At 37.2% G+C, this 26,422-nt stretch overlaps 1 protein-coding gene across 1 annotated transcript in view; it reads left to right on the forward strand.

Annotated features, from left to right (window-relative positions):
* The window catches only part of LOC136028097 (insulin-like growth factor 2 mRNA-binding protein 3-B), a 165,892-nt gene that overhangs the window by 18,683 nt on the left and 120,787 nt on the right, over positions 1-26,422 (forward strand). Inside the window, exon 2 of the mRNA XM_065705721.1 lies at positions 7,494-7,560. Within this exon, the coding sequence (XP_065561793.1) occupies positions 7,494-7,560 (67 nt within the window). The remainder of the gene's footprint in view (positions 1-7,493; positions 7,561-26,422) is intronic.

Below are 26,422 nucleotides of genomic sequence, written 5' to 3' on the forward strand. Positions count from 1 at the left end.
CTTCCGAGCGGATTATTCGAATAAATCATGGTACTTGTGTATTATTCAGAACACACTTAATAAGTGAAGTTAGGTTCTTTCGTGAAACAAACCACGATACAGGTACATTTTAGGAGAAAATCCGGTTTCATAGCCACAAAGACAAAAGACGAAAGGTTAGGTTAGAATTCAAGTTGTAATTTTACAATATTTCCTAATAAAGTATTATATTTTCATCAAATTTTGTTTTATTTCATTAGCTTTATCAAAGTTCGGGCTATATATTTGCACATTAGAGGAGGTGGGGTACATTATATCAAATACCTAATTTAACCTAACCAAACCACCTCTATATATAAAATATTTAATTAAAATGTACCTGCATCGTAGTTGGTTTCACGAAAGAACCTAACTTCACTTATCGAGTATGTTCTGAATAATACACAATTACCTAAATAATTATCCGTTACAAAGGGCTGATTATTTAGTGCTGTATAAGCGCAAATTTTGGCGTACGATAAATACGGAAGGCTAGTGCACATTCTTTATTTTATAAATGCAATAAAGGGGGAAGCTATCCGTATCTCCGAATTATACTAGACTATGCCAATAGGTTAGAGTGTGTTTGATAAAAGTATTACCCAAATGAATGAATTTTTTAAAGTTGGAACGTAGGTTTGAAACTAAATGTCATGAAGATCGAGTTGCTTAAACTAGTATAAGGACATAGCTTAAACCAGTATAAATGAGGACCGAGAGGTGTTTGGTTCACACAAAATATACCAAGCTTATAGCTTCACTCAAGTTTCACTACTAGCAGGGAAGGTGGATGCAAGATGGTTTTCCGCGTTGAAGAGCTTGGGAAGGATAGCTCGGAAGCTTGGAAAATTAGAATAGTAAAAGTCTTCAATATTTAACAAATATTTAACAATATCTGTTAAATAATAATATTTAAATTTTAATTATTAATATTTAATAATTAAATTAATTAATATTTAAATTAATTTTATTAATACAATTTAATAAATTTTAATTGCCTAATAGAATAGGCAATGTCAGCTGTTAAGCATGATTTTGAAATGCTGGCGCTACTTCTAGCAGTTAAAAAAGATTAATATACTATATGTTTTCCTGAAATCCCGAAGCTTATTCTTTGTGCGAATATCAGGTAGTACCTGGTAGTAGCTTGGAAAATTAGAATAGTAAAAGTCTTCAATATTTAACAAATATTTAACAATATTTGTTAAATAATAATATTTAAATTTTAATTCTTAATATTTAATAATTAAATTAATTAATATTTAAATTAATTTTATTAATACAATTTAATAAATTTTAATTGCCTAATAGAATAGGCAATGTCAGCTGTTAAGCATGATTCTGAAATGCTGGCGCTACTTCTAGCAGTTAAAAAAGATTAATATACTATATGTTTTCCTGAAATCCCGAAGCTTATTCTTTGTGCGAATAATCAAGGGTCTGCTTCATGAGGATATCGTTTGTAAACGGAAGGGGGGGGGGTAATAAAAAGAAACCAAAAATCATTTAGTCCTTAACATTACACTTTGGGTATCAACCGACACGCAAAGTCTCTTTAAGCTTGAAAGTTACACCAGTTTTTCAAAAAAAGAAAATATTTTGGGCTGGGAAGGAGTAAAAAATCCTGAAATGATGTGCGGAGCGTCAAATAAAGGATAGTTTTCCCCTTAGGATTGGCCACCCAATGGCCCCAAAGAGGGGGGGCAGGGAAATTGTGAACGAAAATCAAATATTAGATGTATATGAGCAAAGAAGACAATACAAATGTGCATATGATTTTTAATAGGAAGAAAATTTTGTAGGGAGGGGTGGCCCGTGGTCTCAGTATTAAGTCTAGTTAGGCTTCTGCGCTATAAATATGTTTACTTTTTTAATTTTTTTTTGAAGGGGGTAGTTCGGAAAACCCCTCTGCGCGTGGTTCTGAAACCACATCTGAAACCCTTTTCAAGCGACCAAATTGAGCGGAGGTTGGATTCTTTTTATTTCACTTACTTTCTCTTCATCGACTCAATTTTACATAGATGTGCTCCGGGGGGAATTTTCAGCGGGATTGGAATTGTCTGGAGTTTTTTCCTCGGTGGTGGTTTTCTGTGGTAGAAATTGTTCATGGGGTAATTTTCTTCGGGGAAAATTTCCACTGGGGGGGGGGAGGTGAAGGATATCCGGTCAAAATTTTAATGGAAGGGAGGATTTTCTGGCATGAGATGGAAAATGATCAAGAATCGAAGACTTTCAAAAAATAATATGCTATATCATACTAGTCTTTTTCAAAAATTGTCTAAAAGAGGATAATTTTTCAGGCGGAAAAGTCTGCAGGAAATATTCGGGTGAATTTTCAGAGAGGATAGAACTGTCCGGATGGCGTTTTTCGGTGGGAGATATTTCACATGGGAGGAACTTTCAGTGGGGGACGGAATTTTCCATGGAGAGAGGGGCCGGATTTCCTACCATTATTTCAAAAATGGTAAGAAATTATTTAAGCAAAATAAGTTGCTCCAGCTGAAAGTAAGGAGCAACCTTAAAACTTAAAATGAACAGAAATTATTCCGTAGAGAGGTCCAACTAGACCTTGTATATGGGATGTGTATACTTCCCACCGGTCCAGCTGGTGAGGATATTGACCAACCTGGTCGATATCCAAATGAAGGAGTATCCTTTGTCAGGAAAGCTGTTAATGTAGACTTGCGCGTTGAGATCCATAAAGAGAAAGCGTGGAACATTCTTGGGATGATTGGTATCTTTGGAAAAGAAGTATAGACATGTTGACATAGATGACTGATAACATTAGAAAAAAAGAGGTTCTAAAACGCTTTTGTCAAAAATAAAGCATGAATAAAAAAGAAACTAAATACAGACCCAAATTAATCGGTAGTAGCATTGATAATCTAGAGGCCTCTAAGGATAATGGTTATTTAATGTATAGCTTATAGAAGGCAATCCCTTAGCAGTCGCTGGGCTAGATGAAAAGAACACATTTTCTACAGGCACTGGAGGAAAAAAAAATACAGTTATAATGAATATTTTAATGAGAAGCTGACAATACAATCTCTAAAGTCAAATAGAACCCCTGACCAGATTACAACGAAGTTGTCACCAGTGCGAAAGCCTTTGTTGTTTCACTTTATATATAAAAAAAAAAATAAATAAATAAATAAAAACTGGGTATAGAAAGAACTCTAGCCCATAGTAACCAAAAGTTTGAAAACGCATTTGGAACACAAAAATCAAGTGAAGAAGAATCATCAATCAAAGAAATGGCATTAAATTCTAGAGGAATGTCAGGTGGGTCATTCGAGAGAATATTCGTGCAAGTAATTAAACCATAATTATGTAAGATCTTCGGTGAGCAACTGATGGAAGAGTATATCAACTTCTAGGCGGAAATACTTCTACTGTGAAGAGCTGACTCAGTTGTCGTGACACACTGCAGCGCCAACGAAAGGACCTTAGTAGTCAAGAATCGTCATTAATCCAACAGCTACTTACACACACGAGCGCCCAGTGCAAGCTAGTGTACTCCTTCAAAAAAAAAAAAGAAAAAAGAGGGCTGTAACTGCGATGTGTAGAACTGGAACGTAACGATCAGTGGGAAACTGATGAACAAATTGAATTAGGCTTTGCCGGTGACATGATATTATGAATGTCAACTGTCGGAAGTATCTTCTTACGAAAGAAGATGCATTGCCTTAAGCGAATAAGACATTTGGAAAAAAGAGATGTGACATACTGAATTTTGAGCACAAACATACCCAAAAACAAAATCATGCCCATGTCTTGGAACCTTGTACCTACGGCCGTGTTACTAGCAATAAAATGGGAGATCGTCGATTGATTTCATTTATTATCTTTATATAGTAACTAGTAAAATCAATCTGAAGATTCGGACCAGCATCAGAATTTTTGCACCTTCTTGGAAGAGTCAGGTGCTGTCAATATCACTAAAAATGGGTCTTTCAACACCCTGAAGCTCCTTTTGCTTTCTATTCGACAATAACATCGATAATCAGGGTTGGAAACGATTACATTAGAAGGGACAATACATGGTGCCCAGGTATGCATAAAGTTCGCAAGCGGCCGGTAGTACAACTCGACAAAATTCCAAAAGCTGCCGACAAATTTCACTAGGCCATGAAAACTACCAAGTAGCATGGCTAACATGCTACTCCACTTTTTCCACGACGAACGGTGCCCATATGCGGTGTCAACCGTCCAAATTATTAACCGAGAGACTAGTTGCAAGGGCCTTGGATGCACGCAACTTGCAGTTTTGCTAGCCATTTCCTGGCCTTTTAACCGACACATATTTTAACATAATTGACAGATCCAGCTCCCTAATGGCACCAAAGGCTTAGGGTAAATATTCTTTCAGCGCCTTGTTACTGCTGGATCTCAGAAACTTTCTTGGAGTGGCTCCTTCTTTAAAGTGTTTCTATCCGGTTCATAATACTGGGAAGAACACCAGATTAAAACAAATTGTGTACAATAATAACTTCACCTAGTTTACTGCAGGAGAGACCAGGGAGTCTGAGGTATCTCAGCATTGTAGGCTAATCCAGGGCAACAAGACAATGTATGTACTTTCTGACTCGACATTGGACTGATTCAAGGGCTTACTGGTCACCTCTGTTGAGATGAGAAGCAATACACACACCGTGTTCCAACTTGAGTGGTATATCCTCTTTCTTTCGGTTGTGCCTTGTATTAGAAACAAAAGAAAAATTGACACAAAAAAAGTGAAAGGTCACTATCCAAAAACAGACAAAGATGAGAAAATTCTTCGGCAATGGCATAGGATGAACGCCAGGGGTCTCTTGTTCTTTTTTCATGTAAAACGGCTCTGTTTCAATCTCAGATAGTGTTATGTTCTTATCCTGACAGATTTTAGCAGTGGTTACGGCAAGGCGTTTAAAACAATTTTATCCTGCTATTAGTTCGTTGACCTCTTGTTTATGCGTACAATAATTATGTATCTTTACATCCTATAACAGTCTGTAGAAGTTTCTGAACTTATAACCCAAGAAAAAGGACAGAAAGTTGTGAAACTTGTGCATTGAAGTGGTTTTAAAGAATCCCATGGAGCGGGGAGGGACTGATGCATGCAGATTTTCTAGGGGAGGGATAAGAACACGGAAAATAATCTGACAAAGCTCTATGAATATTTCACAATTTCGATGCCCCTTACATACATATAGGGCCTTTAAAGGTAGTGGTAAATATCGATTCTGCCCCTCGCGCTGACGTCCAAGCTCTATAACACCAAAAATAGCATGTTTCACCATACGTTATTTACGTCGAAATATTTCGCTACTAGTCTCATTTTTATTATTTGTCCTGCCTTCTTCCTAATCTCTGCAGAGGACAGTCGACGCGCGACACGGTGATCCTGCGGATCTCTCACACCGGATCCGCATACCGAAATAAGTATTCCTACTCCATTACCTGACAATATATAATTCAGTCCAACTTAATCAAACAGTTCGTGGTAATGAACTAAGGAGCGACACGGCTGAATAAGTAACCTAGACTAAAAAACGGGATTTTGATATCTATAGATAGATCAAAAGAATCTGGTTATTATGCTGATTTTACCCATCAAAGGCTACGGCACTGAGAAAATTTGTCTTTCCATAAAGAAGAAAAACACTTTAAAATTCAAGAAATCTTAATGAAACCACACCATCAAATTCAGCTTATCAGAGACTCCTATTGTAGAAGTTTAAAGCCCCCATCTTCAAAAATGTAGAATTGTGCATTTTTTGCCAAAAGAAAGATCACGGAGGCGCGTTTGTTTGTTTGTTTGTTTGTATGTTTCCCCTGGGATGATCGTCTCGAACCAATGGTCATAGATTATCGAGAGAGGGCTCATTATAACGGAAATAATCTACCCAAAAAGATTGTATCGTCAATGCCTTGTTCTTTACAATAAAGTTTGACTTTTTCTCTCAGTTCTTCCAGCAAAACTCTTGAAACACATGGTTCGTTTAATTAGATCTTTTAATTAGAATCTTTTCATTAGAATCGTTTAATTAGAAGCTTTTTTAAAAGTACTTAAAAAACATTAGCGTAAAAAGTGATGTATTGAGGAATTTGAAGATAGTCATTTTGGTCAAAATGATCAAAGGCACAACGTATATGCCTGCAGAAATGACATAACCCAAGAAGCGCCAGGACAACGGCCCTAAATTACACTAATTGGCCATTATACACAGATAAATTTAAGCAGAAAAAGGTGAGTCTGTCGCACCTTATTTGAACCTGAATAATAAAGAGTTTCGGAAATTGGTTTGTCAACATCCTTTACTGAGCTTTGGTGGAGGCCAAAAGGAGCTACGTTTCTAAAACTTTTTTTTGCTATCAAACGGCTTTACTTTGCTAACTTGTTCTAGGGCGGTAGTTCGCTCAAAAGGGCGCAAATATATAAGGATATTTTTGCTGTCTGATTGCATTGATTATTTACACGGCAAGAAACCAAGAGCCTATACCAAAAGGAATCATGGATCAGGAATATTTTCAATCAACCCAGACTACAAACAGATGCCAGGCTTGAAAGAGACTTGAAAGAGTAAATATTGTCGATCAGCCTAAACCAAAAGACGTTGCCAGACTTGGATATTTTGATCGGGCCAGATCAGAAGAAGTTACCAAACTCGAAATATTTTCGACCCGCTGCCAGACCTAATATATTTCCGATCAGATTAGACGAGGAGTTATCAGACTAGAAATATTTTAAAAAAGAAAATAGATTTCAAATACGAACTGTAGTGGCAGACAAGTATGCATTTGAGGGGGACTCATTAAAACTTTTAGCTTTGCCATTCATCGACTCACCCTTCAATTCAGTCTGGGTAAAGGCGAGATCCCAAGGTGTTGGTTTTTATTTGGGGGGGGGAGGGCTGGTGGAGCTAGTTAACCCACTTTTGCGAGACTTTTCGAGGGAAAAGAGTGACCGCAATTGCAAGCATTATGCAAACCTTTAACTTGAAGTAATGAATATGTTTTTTTTTTATCTTTCGTTCGTAAAAAGAAAATAGATCATTAGACCGAGAATAAAGTCTATATAGTCTATTTTCCAAAAAGACGAATATAGAATAGTCTGTTTTCAAAAAAGACTAAGTTTTAGTATTTTTAAAATTTTCAGTTGTAGAAGTCAATTGTGGGGGGGGGGAGGGCAAGTACCAATACATATTTTTGTATACTTGTTATTCTTACCCTGGTCCTATTTTTTGCGTCTCCTAATTACAAATAAACAGATACCAAAACAAAGGAATAGATTAGCCCATTTCTTTGGTTTTAATTGCTTGTTTATATCGTGGATAGGCAGATTTTTTTTTAGGAGGCATTGTTGTTTTGGAGCTTGTATTAATTTCAAGTTAGAAAAAGTAATAATTGATTGTGTATTTATGTTGAGGGAACCAGTTGACAGAAATTATGTGACCCTGTTTTGTGTTTCAATAAATTTTATTATCACTTTTCAGGGTACAATTTTCTCGGGTCAGTTCTAGTCGTGGAACCATCAATTGCAAGCGCCAGTGTTAGACGGGAGTAAGTAAAAACTTCTTCATTTTCATTAAAAAAATTTTAATGAGATTTAAAGAATTATTAAACAGACCCATACATGGTAAGCTGTACTTCGGTAAGTGGGAAATCCTTCCCAACAGTACAAAGAGGCGAGTTGAGGTGCAGTTACAGCAAATAACTTTCATCCAGGACTGGTAATCCCCTGGGTACTTGACTGTTTGCAAGCATGCTTTTTTCAGAAAAAAAAGTTCTTTTTTCATTTTCCACAAACCATTTAAGGGCCCTGCGGCAGGGGGTGTATTTAAGTAATTTTTCGAAGGGAGGGGGGTCAGCTAAAAGCTGTCAGAACCTTTAAATTTGCAAACAACTCAGTCTATCATTGTCAAATCCTTCTTCTCTATTAGTATTCGTATGCAGGGCTATTTGGCTACTAAGTTTGTTTGCTACTATGATCACTACAGAAAAATGTAGCTAACCAAATAGGAGAGTCTTTAATAATAAGCCTTACTAAACTCTACATCAGATACAAAATTACACAAACATTGTTTGTGTTCGAACAGATCTGGTATGTCTCAAATTCTCGCCAAGCTGCTTAAAATACCATCAGTAGCCATCATAAGATTTTGCTTTGTCGCCCGTTCTTGTCAAGCCGTTCAATTTGCCCTCTCCTATCCGATTCTGGAAATATGGTCTCAACCCTTTAAAAGAACCCAAAAACCCTGCCGGAAATCCAGAAAGTTCTGGTCTAAAGGTCTAACAATCATGCTAACAACTCTAGCTCTACTAGTTGAGGGCCGCCACTAGTTGAGGGGCCGCGAAAATGGGGTGTAGAATAGTAGCAATGCTACTTGGCAGTTTTCATGGCCTAGTGAAATTTGTTGGCATCAGCTTTTGGATCTCTGTCGAATTCTGCTACTGGCAGCTATGGAACTTTTTCCTGATTGAGGAGCTAGTGGCTACCAGGGTTGTCACAAAACTGAAAACGAATGCATGCTATTTCTCCGAGGTAGTCTTAACCTTGGCTGCCTAATACATCTTACAAATTTTCCTCTCACTATATTTCGCGCTGCTTATGTTTTTCCACGCTTAGGCCTATATCGCCAAGACCAACCTGAACAAAATGCTTTCATTTTGCAAGCTTGATTTATGTTTGATGCTAATATCTTTACAGCTCAGTGATAAATTCGGTAAGTGTTGCTTTATATTAGTTTTAATTTACTGCCGTTTCTCTTGGACTATTTAAAATGAGTGAAATGTGATAGAAGACGGTTTTTTAATTGAAAAATCTGATGGTCTTCAGAAGCTCTCACGTCACAGGGTGTCACGAGAAGAAGTGCAGAAGGGCACAAAGAATGTCATCTGATATGCTGGTTTTCTTCTATCGTAATTGTCCTTAATTCGAGAATTCTTGCTGAAGTCAGCTAAAAGAAATCCAAGAAAAAAAAATGAAATTATCAGATTCTCGGATACTGAAAGAAATCTTATAACAATCTAAAAATCCTCAATTTTAAGGTATACGCTCCCTCTTAAACTAGCAATTTCATAGCAATTTCAAGCCAGCAGCTGTAACTTACAACAAAAGGACAAGATACTCATGTCATTGGATTCATTTGTCTCAGGCCTATCTATTCATCAAGCCAAAATTATGATATTACTTGGAATTTCTACCAGAGAAGGATCTAAACTTGCTTAGAAAATCTGAAAATTGTCCTTTTCTCGACAATTTTTATCAAACTTAGAAAAATCGACATTGATTTAGATAGAAAAAACCCTGTTTACCAAATTTCAAAAATTCAGGTCGGTAGATGTAAAAAACAGAATCTCAGCTATAACCAAATTTTCATCTTTCGTTCAAAAATAAAAAAGTACGAGAGCAGAAAAATAAAATACCAAATCTTTCGAAGGGAACATAAACCTTAAGAGGAATCTTGAAAAGTGGAAGTACTAACAATAAGAGAAACAGTAGTTTTTAGCATATAATAATCAATGAAATGACAAATCCCGGATAATTGTTTAAAGTAGATATTAAAAGTGTAGAGCCTAGATAGATGAATAAAAGGAAATAAAGATCTATTAAGAAGGTACATTTTATTATTTAAGAATTAACGACGCTTCTTGACTACTAAGGTCCCTGCGTCGGCCCTGCAGTGCATTCCTGCAGCGTGATTTGATCTCTGGGTCCCGTATTACCAGGCTAAGGTCAAATCCACTGCGCCACCACAGGACTTAGAAGGTACATTCTTGTACTGTAAGACACTTCAAATAAAGGAGCAAAGCTTACAGCAAAAAATGAGGTGGTTGCTACAAGCAAGAGATTAAATAAATAGGGAATCTGGGGGGAGGGGGCTTAAAACACCACTACCCCGCAGCTAGCTAAAACCAGCGGCATAAAATGTCCTTAATTGTAAACGGCTAGTGAACTTCAGACACATATTGAAGCACTTTTTGCTGGTCTAGTTGTTACCTTTTCTATATTAAATTGTGTATTTGCATAATTTAAAGTTGAGTACACACTAGTGAAACAAAAAAATCCTAATATTCCTCACTTTTGAGGAAATGTTCAATTCATCAGGTCGACTAAAATTTATAAAACAGCCTATCCATCTTGTGGAACAAATTCCAATAAAAATCGAAAAAATTATCAGAGACACGAATTGAACATACCGATATGAGGAACAACTAACGATATGAGTCGGATGTTGATGCTACTATTACTAACAACTCATCAGAGTACCAAGTCAACTGAAGTCAACCCAGCTGCGCGCACTCCTCTCGCTCTGTTCATAGCTTCACTCTTTACTCGCTCAACTGAAGTTTCTGCTTCCTTTATGTCCTTTTTCATGACCTATACCACCTCTGTCAAGGACACCCTGCTTTGTTTAGGATAGCTGGATTTCAAAAAAGCTCGGCTTTCGGTAACCTGTCATCGCTCTCTGTAAAGCGTGGCCTAACATCTTGAGTTTAAACTAGTACTCAAATCTGTTTATAAGGCATTTCCTGTGGAAAATATTGTAGTCCTAGAAAATAGAATATAACCACGTTTTTCCTGCATCGTATTATATGATATACAGTTAGTCAAGCGAATACCTAAAACTATCCTTAGATAATATTTCTGGAGAAGCACATCTGGAGAAGCACCTCAGCTTGAATAAGTGCCTAAGTTTCAGAGCCGTACTTCACAACTGCCATTCATATGGCTTCTAGTATCGTGATATTACTGCTACTACTACTACTAATAACTCACTTAGTTATAAGATATATTTTCCTATTCTACCAAACTTTGCGCATCCACTTTTAATAAACCTACTCTTACAATTCCAGAATTAAGTGCCGCTTGCCACGAAAGATGATAATCTTTTATGCCGCTTGTAATTTTTCTATCTACAGGTAGAAGCATACTGGATATCTTGTCCTAGTTGACTATCCAGCTTTTCCACTCTATGACTGCACTGGAACGAAGTTTGGTATAGAACTGAAAAGGGTAATCTTTGGGACATTGCCAAAGTTAATGAAGCTTACAGAGGATAGATTGCGTTGGGTATACAAAGGAAATTCCTTGATATGAATACAAAATTGATAGTCTCTTAGGCATAATGTCATATGAAACGATTCCATGTGGTACTGAGCCTTATTATCAACTTAACCAATAGGCTAAGGGTTTAGAAAGACAGCTTTCAGTTGCTATTCATAGGGTGACTCATCAAGGTATATAAGGCACCTCTGGTCTGCTCACTTAACTTGCTGCATTACCGGTAAATGCCACTTCGGATGCAGTCTGCGGAATGGATAGAGCTAGAGGGCTGGTTAGATCCCCTTTGGATTTATTCTTTTAATCATATTGCTTGATGTGAAAACAGTTCAAGATAAGCTGATTTTCAGCTCCTTGACACATTGATTTAGATAGACATTTATTAAAAAAAAAGTGTTTCCGAGGGAAGTAAAGAGCGAAGTTGAAACTTAAAATGGACAAAAATTATTACTTCATAGCCTATCTAATATATGTCATTAAGACTAGTACAAATAAACCAACTAATTATGTTTCCCTATGATTTTAGGATTATAAAAAACTAGCGCTTTACCTAAAACACAAAAGTTAAGTATAAAAAACAGGAATATTGATTTGGGAGTCGAAAGTGAGTATGTAACCTGACAACAATAAACTAATCTATACATTTCTTCATAGTCTTACACCAGTTGTCACATCAGTGACTTTCAGTATACAATTAAAATTATCTCTAATATAAGCATAATTTTTTTTTTTTTTTTTAATAACCGCAAAGAATTTGAACAGCATACAGAAATATTGGATGCATGGCCGACGCAGGGACCTTAGTAGTCAAGAAGCGTCGTTAATTCTTAAATAAATAAATTGATTTATTGGATCTCGCCAGCTATACCAGTAGTGAGTAATATACAATCTAAAATTGTAAGAAATATGCTTTAGTATTTAGTATTAGTACTTGAAATGAAGATCAAATAAGACATGATATGAACTCTGGAAATCCGGTTATTTCTCTCCATACAACAGTGAATTTCAAGCTATGATATAAATTCTGAAGCTAGTCTGTAGTCCTAATACTATCAAAATGGCTTTACTTGGAACTTGTCAACAAACTAATCATGACATGTCCTTTTCAGAACTTAAACGAAAGCCAGTCATTGAACTGAGCCACTGTGCAGAAGTGATACCAAATCAAACGAAAAAGAGCAACAATCCTAAAATGGGGTTGTTGCTTTATGTTAAAAGGGGTTGACATATTCTTATTCTTTAAAGTGTCCTTAATTGGTTTTCTTTTACTGCACCAATACTCCTATATTATTTTGTGTGTTCATTACAGCACTAGTTTTCTATAATCCTAGAAATATAGGGAAACATAATTAGTTGGTTTATTTGTACTAGTTTTATTGATATGTATATTAGATAGGCTGTGAAGTAGTAATTATTGTGCGTTTTAAGTTTCAACGTTGCTCTTCACCTCCCTCGGAAAAGCTTTGCTTTTCAAATTAATCTATGTTCGTTTTTGATTAAAAATTTAATGTAGAAACAACGCTGCCATGATCTTTTTTATTTATACGAAATAATGTATGTTCGTTTTAAGTTTTAATGTCACTCCTTAGTTTCAGTTAAAATCTTGTTTGTAATATAATTTCTAATTATCACCGATCTAGGTGAGAAAATACATCTCTAGAAAACACTGCAGACAACCTTGACAGCTACGAAAAACTATTACATAAAGTTCATTATCCATGCTTCACAAAACAATCATTACTTCACAGCCTATCTAATATATGTCATTAAAACTAGTAAATATAAACCAACTAACTGTGGGGGTGGCGCTTCGCGCCACCCCAACAACTAGTTGGTGGGGGCGCTTCGCGCCCCCCCCCCAAGCCCCCCCGCGCGCGTAAGTCGTTACGCGCCATTGTAGTTGTGTCCCTATGTCCCACCTGTGATATATATATATATATATATATATATATATATATATATGTTTTTAACTACGTAAAACTTGCGAATATACAACATTCTTTGTTGTCCCATTGTCTGTGCATATAAATAGATTGTCAGGTTTACCGACTCTTGAACATGCAACATATAATGGTCCATGGGAAAACAATCCGTATTCAGATCTATACCTCATGATTCTAATGATCGCCCTTGAGCTTTGTTGATGGTGATTGCTAATCGACCATTCCCTGTGTCGCCGTCGTCATTTATAAATCCCCCTGTGCCCCCCGGCATCCCCGTTGTAGTTGTGTCCCTGTGTCCCGGTCGTCATTTATATTCCCTGTGTCCCCGTGTCCCAGTCTGTGATTTCTCTTTGAGTGTCCCGGGCGTCATTTATATTCCTTGTGTCCCGGTGTCCCGGTCTGTATATACATTCGTTTTTGAATTGGTCTTTTTTTTAGTTTTTAGTTTTTACCTTTTTTTTTAGTTTTTTAGTTATACCTCATGATTCTAATGATTGCCCTTGAGCTTTGTTGATGCTGATTGCTAATCGAACATTCCCTGTGTCCCCGTCGTCATTCATATATCCCCCTGTGCCCCCCGGCGTCCCCGTTGTAGTTGTGTCCCTGTGTCCCGGTCGTCATTTATATTCCCTGTGTCCCCGTCGTCATTTGTATCCCGGTGTCCCGGTCTGTATATACATTCGTTTTTGAAATGGTATATGATGAAATAAATTTTTGTATTTTTCCCCTTTTTTTCTTTTTAGTTTTATTTTTATTTTTATTTTTTTTTTATTTTTTTTTCTCCTTTATTTTTCATTTTTTTTCCTTTTTTTATTTTTTTTTCTTTTTTAGTTTTTTTTTAGTTTTTTAGCTTTTTTAGTTTTTTTATTAGTTTTTGGTTTCTTTTTCTTTTTAGTTTTTTTGTAGTTTTTACCTTTTTTTTAGTTTTTTTAGTTTTTTTTTTACTTATGTCCTGGTCGTCATTTATACTCCCTGTGTCCCGGTCGTCATTTGTGTCCCGGTGCTTTGTTGATGGTGATTGCTAATCAAACATTCCTTGTGTCCCGGTCGCTTTCTCTTTGAGTGTCCCGGTCGTCATTTATATTCCCTATGTGCCGGTGTCCCGGTCGTCATTTGTGTCCTGATGTCCCGGTCTGTAATTTCGTCAGTCGAAAACATGACGTCAGTCAACACACAAACATGACGTCACCCGAAAGACCCACACACACACAGACAACTTATTTTTATATATATACACCTAGTTGGTGGGGGCGCTTCGCGCCCCCCCCAAGCCCCCCCGCGCGCGTAAGTCGTTACGCGCCATATTAGTTACGCGCCATATTAGTTACGCGCCATTGTAGTTGTGTCCCTGTGTCCCACCTGTGAATATAGATAGATTTATATATGTGTTTCAAACTACGTAAAAATTGCGAATATACAACATTCTTGGCTTTCCCATTGTCTGTCCATATACAAAGCCGTATGTACTAATAATGACGTCATATGCAAACGCTCTTTTTACAAACAAACAAACATGCATACACACAACTCGTTTTTATATAGATAGATAGATAGATAGAGACAATACAAATTAACTACGTAAAACTTGTGAATATACAACAGTCTTCGCTGTCCCATTGTCTGTGCGTATAAATAGATTGTCAGGTTTACCGACCCTCAAAGATGCAACATACAATTGTACATTGGTAAAGCAATCTGTATTAAGATCTATACCGCATTTTTCTAGTGATTGCCCTTGAGCTTTGTTGATGGTGGTTGCAAATGCTAATCGAATTGGGAATTGCAATCTTTTAAATTGAAAAAGCAGATCCATTGGAATCATGGGAATGCGAGGAATAAGAACAGCCTCACCCTCATAAGGCCCTGTCAAGATTGTGGCATCTATTAGGTTTTCCATTGTTTTTTTTTACGGCAAGTCGCGTGCCATTGCAAAGCTTTGGTGGGTTGATATTTCTTAAAAGTATTATTGGTACACCTATTTTTAGTTGTAGCAGGTGTGGTGGACACCCTGAAGGATCTATGGAATTTAAAAATTCAGATGGATAATTAACCGCTTCATTTGGTTCCGAAATACAAATTAACTGCGTAAAACTTGAGAATATACAACATTCTTCGCTGTCCAATTCTCGCTGCATATAAATAGATTGTCAGGTTTACCGACCCTCGAACATGCAACGTACAATTGTCCATGGGAAAAACAATCAGTATTAAGATCAATACCACATTTTTCTAATGATTGACCTTGAGCTTTGTTAATGGTGATTGCAAATGCTAATCGAATTGGGAATTGCAATCTTTTAAATTGAAAAGGCAGATCTTTTGGAATCATGGGAATGCGAGGAATAAGAACAGCCTCACCCTCAAAAGGCCCTGTCAGGATTGTGGCCTCTATTAGGTTTTCCATTGTTTTTTTTTACGGCAAGTCGAGTGCCATTGCAAAGCTTTGGTGGGTTTATGTTACGTAACAATATTATTGGTACGCCTATTTTTAGTTGTAGCACGTGTGGTGGAAACCCTGAAAGATCTATGGAATTTAAAAATTCAGATGGATAATTAACCGCTTCATTTGGTTCCAAAACTGTGTCGACTGACTTGTAAAGGACTGCCTGGTCTTGAATCTTGGTCAAAACAATATTGTTGATTTCGTGGACGTCTATATTCTTGGGTGCGAGAATTGCTCTTTCACTTAGCCATTTATTATTTTTATAATTTTTTAGAATATTCGGAAATATATTTTCAATCAATTCATTTTTGGACGTCACTAAATTACAGAAATCAGCAGGTAGTTGTATACGTCCTGAAATTGAGTCTACTGGGAACTTTCCGTTTCCCATTGCTAGCAATTGATCTGAAAATGTTTGACCAGAGTCATCGTTTTGCAATCGGGCACGCATATTTGTAGTTAATTTTAATGTTTTTACGTGTGCCCATAAATTAGAATTTTTCAGGCAAGCATTCATTTCGTCTGCAGGAGTTGATCTAGGTATTATAGGTAATGTTTGCCTGAAATCTCCTGCAAGCAATATTAATGTGCTGCCAAAGGGTTTCGAATTCCCTCTTAAATCTTTCAAGCATTGATCCAGAGCCTCGAGCGATTTTTTGTGTGCCATTGTGCACTCATCCCAAATAATAAGTTTGCATTGCTGCAATACTTTACCCATCCCAGATGATTTGGAAATATTGCACGTGGGAGTTTCTGTAGAATGCAAGTTCAGAGGCAATTTCAAAGCGGAATGAGCAGTTCTTCCACCAGGCAGCAATGTTGCGGCTATTCCGGACGACGCAATTGCCAACGCTATATCATTTTTAGATCGAATTGATGCCAGAATCAGTTTTATCACAAACGTTTTACCAGTACCTCCTGGCGCATCCAAAAAGAAAATTTCTCCAACGTTGCTATCGACACAATGCATTATCGTATCATAAATGTCTTTTTGTTCCGACGTTAACTTGGAAATGTTATTTTGTACATACGACAATAGATCACTCGTACTGTAACTTTGTTCACGATCCAATTCTACACATGTCGAAACAGCAGCGATACGGTTAGGTGAAGGCATTCCCAAACCCTGAAGAGGTTTGTTTGCCATACTTATGCAAATATCTTCTATAACAACTAAAGTGTAGTTATAAATTTCTGGTGTAAAATCAAAAGTCATGTCTGACGTCTCTAACTGTTTTCGATGAAGTATATCTTCGGACATTTTTGACTTATATTTTTCCCATAACTCTGTAGGAGCTGATGGAGAGCAAGTTGTTAAAATGATGCCAAACAATGCACGAATTTGACTTGGGGTTGACGTTTCGCACGCGTCATTGATGCAGTTATCCCAGTGTTGGTCATTCTCCAATAAATTCAGAGCTTGGCATGCACTACGGTAAGTGTCATGTATAGTACCATTTACAGTCCTCAAATACTCAAAGGATGTCGGACCGGGTACATTCACCAAAAGCAGGCGTAGAAAGAAGCATTCATGTTGATTGGGGTGAACGGTGTAGAGTCTTCCTATCGTGGTATCTTTGAAGATGGTAGGTTGGCCGTCGACTGACTTACCCTGTTTTCGACGTTCAAATACTTTATTTTTAGTATTCCACGTGTAATACGAAGGCACTTCAGTATACAGCAGTTTTTTCGCAAAAGAATCATTTTTGCAAAGCGAAAAAAAAGCTGTTAATGTTGTATCCGGTGGATTCAGGACTCTTTGTTGGAGTTACAGTATTCAACGTTTATATGTGCATTAAATGTTTTGGATAATAAAGGGGAATATGGAACAACCCACTGGTTATCTACTTCGATGGTGGTACCGTTACGCTTCTTTATTATTGCTGTTTTACCGCCATCTTCAGTAGATCTTCTTCTATATTGTGGGTAACCATCATTGCCAGTAATTGTTTTGGGTACTAAAAGTCGAGGATATTGCTTTGTGCACCTTCCTTTGGCCATGCATGGTGAATTTTCGTTCAGTGCACCGCAAGGTCCATGTATCATATTTTTTACAATAATATCATGTAACCCCTTATCGACATTTTTATCAGGTATTTCAGCGGAAATCACATCATCAATTTCGTTTGAAGTAATTTTTTTATGTAGCCAGATTAGTATATGTGCGTGTGGCAAACCTCGTTTTTGCCATTCCACTGAGTACATCCAGCATCGCACTGACCCAAACACTTCATGTTTTACAAGGTAGTTTATCAGTGATTTCAACTTTTGCCGGAAGACACGTGCCGTAATGTCATGCCTATGAACCGCCGATTGTCCTTGAAGTAAAAGCTGCAGTATCTCGTCCCAAGATTGATTACATGTAAATGTAATAAATAAATCTGGACGACCATAGAGACGAACATACGCAATAGCATCTTGAGCATATTCATGCATATGACGGGGACTGCCAGCATATGACGAAGGTAAAATTGTTAATCTTCCAACGTTTGTGGTATTACCGTCATTTATAACTGCATCTCGCAAATGAATGTATTGTTCAGAGCGGAGCTTGGTCTGATTCAGGCGGATATATAGCAAACGTTCTGATTCAATTTTTGCATACATATCCACGACAAATTGGTGAAACAATTCACGGCATTTTAAAATATAATTTTCTTCATCCTGCCGAATCATTAGTCTATAGGAATAATAATGCATTGCACTGCATTTCTTATTCATTTCTTTGTTAGTGGCTGGATTCATCAATTTAATATTAAAGTGATAGCCGTCGGCTCCATCCCAAAAAATGATAGGATATTGTAGGGCATCGTAGCATCGATGAGTTTCAGCAATTCTTAACAACTGAGCGTTTCGCTTATGTAGAATAATATCTCGAGGTAAAAACTGATCACCGACCATAACGATTGCCACTTCGTCGATAGTCGGAGCATTGTATCTACGCACATGTTGGCCAGGAGGCGTTTTGTCAGCGGAAATAACAATTTTATGAGTATCAGTAGGCATCAAATCGATGGCTGTTTTGAACAGACGCACTAAATTATTATTTTCGTGGAAAAGATGTTGCAATTGGGAAACGATTGTCCTTTCAACGTTGGGAGAAATTTCGCAACGTGCATTCAATTCAGAATTTCTATCACTGATGAAGTACAATTGTAAAAATTTATGATTCTCGCCTAATAATGGTAGAAGGGACCCTGCTTTATGATAAATTTGCCCTTTTACTTTGAAAGTAGACATAAATTGATCTGGATTTTCGATTTGGGCTCCAAACGACGTCATTTGGAAACATGAGTTGTATTGTCTGATTTTTGACAAAAAACGCTTAGATTCTGACGTAGTTCCAGTAAGGAAAGTCTTCAATGGCTCTGGTGGTGCAGCCAATAGAGGAAGTTTAACTTTTCCTGAGGCGCAACACATTCCCATTGTTTCACCATTGAATTTCAAGGCCTTGCAATAGGGACAAATTTTAGACATTGTCCCGATTTGAACACATCTACTCAAGCTATAATCATCGACTGGGTTGTACCTGAATGCCAGGCGATAACTTTCAGATTGCTCTGATTCCTCGGCACGCTTTCTTTTCTTACTTTCTCTATCAGCAGCAAGCCTGATTTCTTGCTGGTCTTTTGATTCCTCGGCACGCTTTCTTTTCTTACTTTCTCTATCAGCAGCAAGCCTGATTTCTTGCTGTTCTTGTAATTCCTCGGCCCGCCTTCTTTTTTCACATTCTCTTTTAGCAGCAAGTCTGCTTCTGCGTTGCTCTGGTAGTTCCTCGGCATGCTTTCTTTTTTCACTTTCTCTTTTAGCAGCAAGTCTGCTTTCGCGTTGCTCTGGTAGTTCCTCGGCATGCTTTCTTTTTTCACTTTCTCTTTTAGCAGCAAGTCTGCTTTCGCGTTGCTCTGGTAGTTCCTCGGCACGCTTTCTTTTCTGACTTTCTCTATCAGCAGCAAGTTTTCTGGCATAGACTCTTTGAGCATCTTCATCAGTCATTATAAACTTAAGCATTAATAGAATTCTACACGAACATCCGTCTTATATAACTTGAATGACGTCACGCCTTCAAAGCAAAAATGATGCCTTCAAAGCAAAAATGAGCAAAAATGATGCCTTCAAAGCAAAAATGATGGCAGCTAATTTCATGACGTCAGCCGAAACATGACGGCGAACATATGTCTTATATAACTTGAATGACGTCACCTTCAAAGCAAAAATGACGGCAACTAATTTCATGACGTCAGCCGAAACATGACGTCACCTGATCCACACATCCACAGACAGACAACTTATTTTTATATATATAGATAGATATAGATTAATTATGTTTCCCTATGTTTCTGGGATTATAAAAAATAGTACTTTACTGAAAACGCAACAGTCAAGTATAAAATACAGAAATATATTTTTCTAGGGTTCTAATAAGCCTCCAGTTAGGGCTCTGGACCATAATTATTGCAATGGTACCGTTTTATGCTTTCAAACTCTTCCCCTTAAGAAGTGGCACAAAACTGCCGTTTTTAGGGCCATATGGCACTAATGGATGGTAAAATTGATCAATAGCGCATAGATATGAGTGATAGGTTGAAATGAGCCTTCCCGGGATATGCTTTAAAAAATTTTAAAAGTGGATCACGTTTGCAAAAATGGTGGATTATCTGAAAAGTAATCGTAAGGAGGGACAGACCATAATTGAAAAAAGAAAATCCAACCTTGAATCAAACGCATGATAATCTAATTTGAAGTCCAGCGCTGTACTAACAGAACCACGCCTCTAATGATGTCGTTTAATAACTTGGTGTTTGTAGGACTTTTAATTGCGTAGATTATCAAGGGGGCATGGAGGAGGAACATGCACGATGTGTTCTTGCAAACCTCCAGTTAAGGGTTTTGGGCCATAATTATTACAATGATACCTTTTTATGCTTCCAAGATTTCCCACTTAAGAAGTGGCACCAAAAGTGCTGTTTTCAGTGCTAAATCTCATTTACAAATGGTAGAATTGATAAAAAGCACGTAGATATGAGCAAATGTTTTCAAATAAGCCATTAAACATCACTCTAAAAAGTTCTGGTAGCCCACTAGCCCCAGCTTTTCTACTTGAGGCATGGCACCAAAATTGTCGTTTTTAGTGCCATTTGAACTTGCAGATGTTGGAATTTATAGGAAGAAAGGAAGAACGGAGTAATACTTTTATATGAGCTATCAAAAATCTATCTAAGATGTTCTAGTAGCCAGCTTGCCCCACACCTTAAGAAACGGCATAATCTTAAGAGGCATAAGCCTTTTCGTGCTTTATGGCACTTGCAGAATGAATAATTTATATAAACCACCTACATATGAAAAATAGCTTTTGAATCTGTCTATCATGTTCTAGTAACCCGCTTTTCCTGGAAAAAAAAAGAAGAAAAAAGAAACCGTTTTAACGTTTCTCAACTTTTAGTTACTATGGGCTCTGGTTCGTTCTTTACAACGTTGCAGTTGTAACGTTGACACCGTTGCGTTAACGTTGTAACGTTGCGTTACAGTTGTAACGCGATTACAACGTTGAAATCTAATAGATGGTAGAATTTGTAAAAAACTAGTAAATACAAGCCATAGCTTTTAATTTGGCCATTAAACATCTAACTACGATTGTTTGGTAGCCTTTTAATGTTTCACTAGCTTACTGACGAGCAGACGATTTATGAAACTTACTAAGGGGGCTAGGAGGAGGAGTGTACGGGAGGCGTTCTTGTAAACCTCCAGTTAATGGTTCTGGAACAAAACTATTACAATAGTACCTGTTTTGTACTCCAGAGCTATTCCACTTAAGAAGTGGCACCAAAAGTGTACAAGTTATGCAAGCCCAATAGCTCCAGCTTTTCCACTTGAGACTTGGCACCAAAAGTGCCATAATGGCACTGGCGGTATCTCTCTAGATTGTTCTGGTAGCCCGCGAGGTTTGAAAAAAAAGAAAAAAGAAAGAACCGGAGATTCTGTTTCTCGAAAGAGGGCGTGGATTCAAATTCCACTTCTGACAAAGAACGGGAGATGGATCGTCCTGTGGTGGCGCAGTGGGTTTGACCTTAGCTTGGTAATACGGGACCCAGAGATCGAATCATGCTGCAGTAATGCACTGCAGGGCCGACGCAGGGACCTTAGTAGTTGAGAAGCGTCGTTAATCTGATACAATACAATACGGGAGATGGATCAGTACTACCGATGCCAAAACATTATTTCCCTTGTTGTTCAGGAAGGGGGACTGTAGTTTCCCTGTAGAAGGTTTTCGACCCTGCTCATTCCAATGATACATTTTTCATTTTGATTTGGCAGTTGTTTTTTGTTTTTTTAACGTGTTTTTAACTTTTGGTTACTATAGGCTGTTGTTCGCTGTTTACTAGGTTGCAGCTACCGCTGGAACCATGATACTCCCTTCTTTTCTCGGAGTTCTTTCTCTTTCAAATGGTCACTTTTGAATTGTTTGAATAATAACAGAATACCTTCATAGGATACTAATTTTTAAGGTACACTGTAATGTTTTGTAGGATCAGTGTCGAATCAAAGATGCGGCTGTTGCCCCCTCCTCTCACTGGCTTAGGTCCATTTTTCTTTTGTACAGTTGCAGCTTACGTTTTATTCGAATTGTCCAAAAAAAGGGAGCTAGCTTGCTCTTCCCACCTCTTTCTTTTTTCTTTTATTTCAACCATTGTTTTTTGTGTGTTCCTAATTACATATGATGTCATCTTAATCTATTCACAACACTTTAATTATGGGTTGCTCTTGCAATATCTACATGATGAATTGAAGCCCTGTTTTCGTAGTGACTTTTTCAGGTAAAGTGCCTGTGCTTTTTTTTTACTTCTCTGGCGGCTCCTGTCTCCATTGATGTCTTTAAGGCTCGAAAGGCAAATCAGGCACGTTTGAAGTGTTTTTCTTTCAGTAGAAGTCAAATCCGGTGAACGAAAAGGTGTTTTCGCTGACATTAAAGGAACACTGACCACTACTTTGTTCTGTACGACAAAAAATATTTTTTATGTGTCTTTTGATTGAACAGCCTTTCCATTGAATTTCTTAACATTGAATCGCTAAATGAAAAATAGCCTATTGATAATGTTGTCTGGTCCCTTTACATCAAGTAAGATGATTTAGCGTTGAAAACATAATTGCTGATTCCCGTTAACGAGGATAGCCCTCTTATGCATGGTAAAAACTAAAAGATATATTTCCACGAAAAAAAAAACGAACAGAAAATAAATATAGAAGTACAATTTTGAATTTGTATAAAGAGCCAACAACAAATGAAGAGCTACATTAGAGAGCTGTACTGACTTCAGGCTTCATGGTGCTGCGATGAATTGTCGGTGGTAGTATGGATTGCAGGAGTATCTAATGGGGAAAAAATGGGACTGGCGAACTAAATGAACATTTTGGGAACAATCGCAAAAATCCTGCGCAAATTATTTGCTATTGTAAGATTGCGAATAAAATACATTCACATGACTTCAATAGAGATGTATGTGTGAGAAACTTTTTTCAACTCCGATTTTGCTCTTTTTACTGTAGGCATGCATAACATTCCCATATATACCCTAACCCTGGGGACAGGCCTACAATTTTTTTTTTTCAGAGGGGTCTAATCCTATGAGAAAAATTCAGTTGATAATATGAGCAGATGTGTGCCACAAAAAAGGTTGGAATGAAGAAGCGTATCCTTTAGCTTTACTGCGTCTAGTTTTTCGTTTGATAGAATATAATTAATATAGGAAGGGGGACTTCAGATTTCCTTTTATTTTGTGTATATGTTGATTGCACGGCTGTGATTTCACTTTGAGTGGATTATAGAATTTTTTAGAATCTTAGGAAAACATCGATTATGCCACATTCCAAAAAAAGTGTTCCATTTTAATGCCCCTCGGCAACACTGATAAAGATACCAGATCTGAACAGGGGCGCTGTCAGAATTAAAAAATCGGAGGGTTTTCGGCTCCTTCGCGGGTAAGCCCGCTAAAAAGTCTGATTTATTAGTTCATTTGCATATAGTGGCGAGATCTGAACGGTCTGCTTTCTGGTTACCTCATTGTATGTTAAAGTTTTTGGAAGTTCTTGCTGATTCCTTATTTCGTTTTTGGTCAGTTTCTAAATTAAACTAGTTTTAGTATCCTTTGTGCTTCAAGTAACAATGCTTGCTTGTTCAGGAGTTCTGATGTTGGTAACCCGATCTTCGCTCTGGATTATGGAAATCCCACCATCTTTATGAAATTTATTGTAAAGGCAAGGAGGGTTTGCATGGGACCGAAATACAATTTTTAACTGCCCAGAAAGCTTGCAATGTAAAGAATTCACTTTATATTAGAAAAATGCAAATTTAAATCTACTTGATCCAAATGCCAACTTCCATCATTTTTAGTATCTCCATGTCCATGCAAAGTATCTCCGCTCAGAATCTCCATGTCATCATTATGTTCATGCAAACTTGATGCTGAAAAGCTTTGTTTTTAAGGTCCAAGTATCAATATTTAATGCACTGTGAATCGTTTTCTGTAATTCGTTGCTCGATGAGTGGCTCTTAAAGCGGGAATGATGCCTCAAATAAGCAATAATTCAAGGTCATATCATCGCTGCTACATCTAAAAGTCGTAGCCTATAAGACATTTTAAAACTTATGAAATAATTGTTAAAAAACCGTGTGCCAAGCTGCTTGATAAGGAAGAATTAGTAGGGTAATGTAAGTTCAATCACACTTCAATTCTCCTGATCTAAATTACCCTGCTGATCTTTCCTTTGAGAATAGCTTGTGAAACGATATTTGGCAACTTATCTTGGTTTAGTAAGAAAAAATACCCTTAAAATTTATTGTGGTGTCTCCACAAACTTCTAGGGGAAATTCTCATTTGAATAGTATCGTATATTACGTTTTGAAATAACTTAAAAGATCGAAAGAAGTTCCTTTTACCCCATCTTCACCACCGTGTTTGTACACAAGTAGATACAAAAAAGAAAAAAGAAATCAAATTTGACCCAAAGAAGATCTCGCAGTAAAGTTTGTGCTGAGAAAAGCACCTATTAAATGGTTGTGAATCTTGATTACAGGTTATTTACGGTTATGTCATTCACATACAGTTTCTGGTGCTATGCTTAAGCTCCCGATTGAAGTGTTCAAAAATCGTTGCTAACAGGAGTAAGTATAACCGTGAACCACTCTGTACTCGACCTAATGCGAGAAAATTTCCACTTTTCCTCAAAATAGATATCTGGGCTATCCGGTCAGAGTATTTTCGGTATTTGAGACTTTCACTTTATTTGCCACCATGGTATAGGAATAAAAAGTGTGCAGAATTTTAAAGCTCCAGATATAATGGCAAAACTGGCCCTGTTACATGGCGAATTTTTAATGAAAATTGTTGTATATTGGTGCTATAATTGTTGCTATTTCACAAGTTTCAGACGTTTCATAACCTTATTCCATGTTTTTACTCTGGTTGATTGGTTTTGTTTATTTTGACCTTTTTTTGTAACTCATTACTCCACTTTCGTTTATAGTGGGTTATACGTAAATTATTATTATAATGTCAAAATATCCTATTACCCCTCCCCCTCCTCGAAGACTCAAACCTGTGTGCGCCTATATTCATCACCACTTTTTGTTTGATAAGGCCAGAACTAAAGATTCTAAATATTTGAGGCGCATGATACGCTTTATAAACAGAAGTGGTAAAGATTTATAAGCCTAGGGGATTTTTGGCGTTCTTTTCTAGATATCTGATTTAGGTGCTCCGTTTGGAGCCAGGCTGTCGGCATTTTCCCTCTTCCATTCCGAATCATAATGAGAAAATGTTAGGCCACCCTTCAACATATGGAGGGAATAAGCCTATTGGACATGGGCGAAGCTAGATGTTTTTCCGGAATGTGATGTTTTGACTACTTTACAAGACGCAGTTCAGCTATTCAAATGGCGTAATGTGAAGACTACAAAAAGCACAAAAAAAAATTATATACAATTGTGTTACATTTTTACGAGTCGGAGGAAAATTCTGGGGGTTAGAGGACGGGGGATCAAACCCTGTAGCCCCCTGGATATGGCCTTGCTGTCTACGTAAGTGAACAAGTCGTTTTGAGAGGACGTATGTCTAGGGGAGGTGCGAACTTCCAGAGTATATGGTTGAAAAAATACTGGGGCCGTAGTTTATTAGTTCTCATCAAATCCTTTAATAAAGATTGTACTTCCTAAGAACTCTCGAATTCATCAAATAAATGCTTTTTATGGCGTAGATTTTACAGCTTTGACTAGAAAGCTGGAAATCTTTAGAAAAGCTTTTCTTCGGCTTTCGAATTCGGATTAGGAATTTACCAAGGGTTTCAACGCTGTAGGGAATCAAATTGTTGTCCATTTAAAAGAATACCATCCTTTTCATGGATTCTTCAACTTTTTGGGCTGTAGGGAAGTCTTAGCCTTGCCTACCGTTCCTCAAATGTTGTTCTTGTCGCATAAAAATTAGTTTTTCGCAAAGTGCTTTTAAAAACAAGAAGGGCTCTGGGTAACTTTCGAACTTGCAACTAAACTTCCATCCAGTATTCGAAAGAATATTTGAAAGCTACTGTGTCTTGTGCTATCAATAATACCGACCACGCCCAAGAAGTTTGATCTCGGTTTTTCTGTGCGCACTCGGAGATAATTAGCTTTGCCTGAGTGAGATAAACTACTATGCAGGTATATTTTAATTAAGTATTCAATATATAGAGTTGGTTAGGTATTTAATATAATGCGTTCTGGGCAGCCTGCTTTCAATAATTTTCTATTGTAGTTTCCATTAATTTGTTTCTAAAGTATTATATTTTCATCATATTTAGCAATATTTCATTATGATTAACCTAGCTTAACTTCTTCAGTTTGGTCGGGATAAGGCGCAAGTACCAATAATTGTTTCCTGAATATCTTTTCTATTTCCACATGTTCTTTCTCCAGTTTTTGTTCACTCCTGCTCTTATTGCAAC

The sequence above is a fragment of the Artemia franciscana genome, chromosome 6, assembly GCF_032884065.1.
Source record: "Artemia franciscana chromosome 6, ASM3288406v1, whole genome shotgun sequence".
NCBI classification, from domain to species: domain Eukaryota; kingdom Metazoa; phylum Arthropoda; class Branchiopoda; order Anostraca; family Artemiidae; genus Artemia; species Artemia franciscana.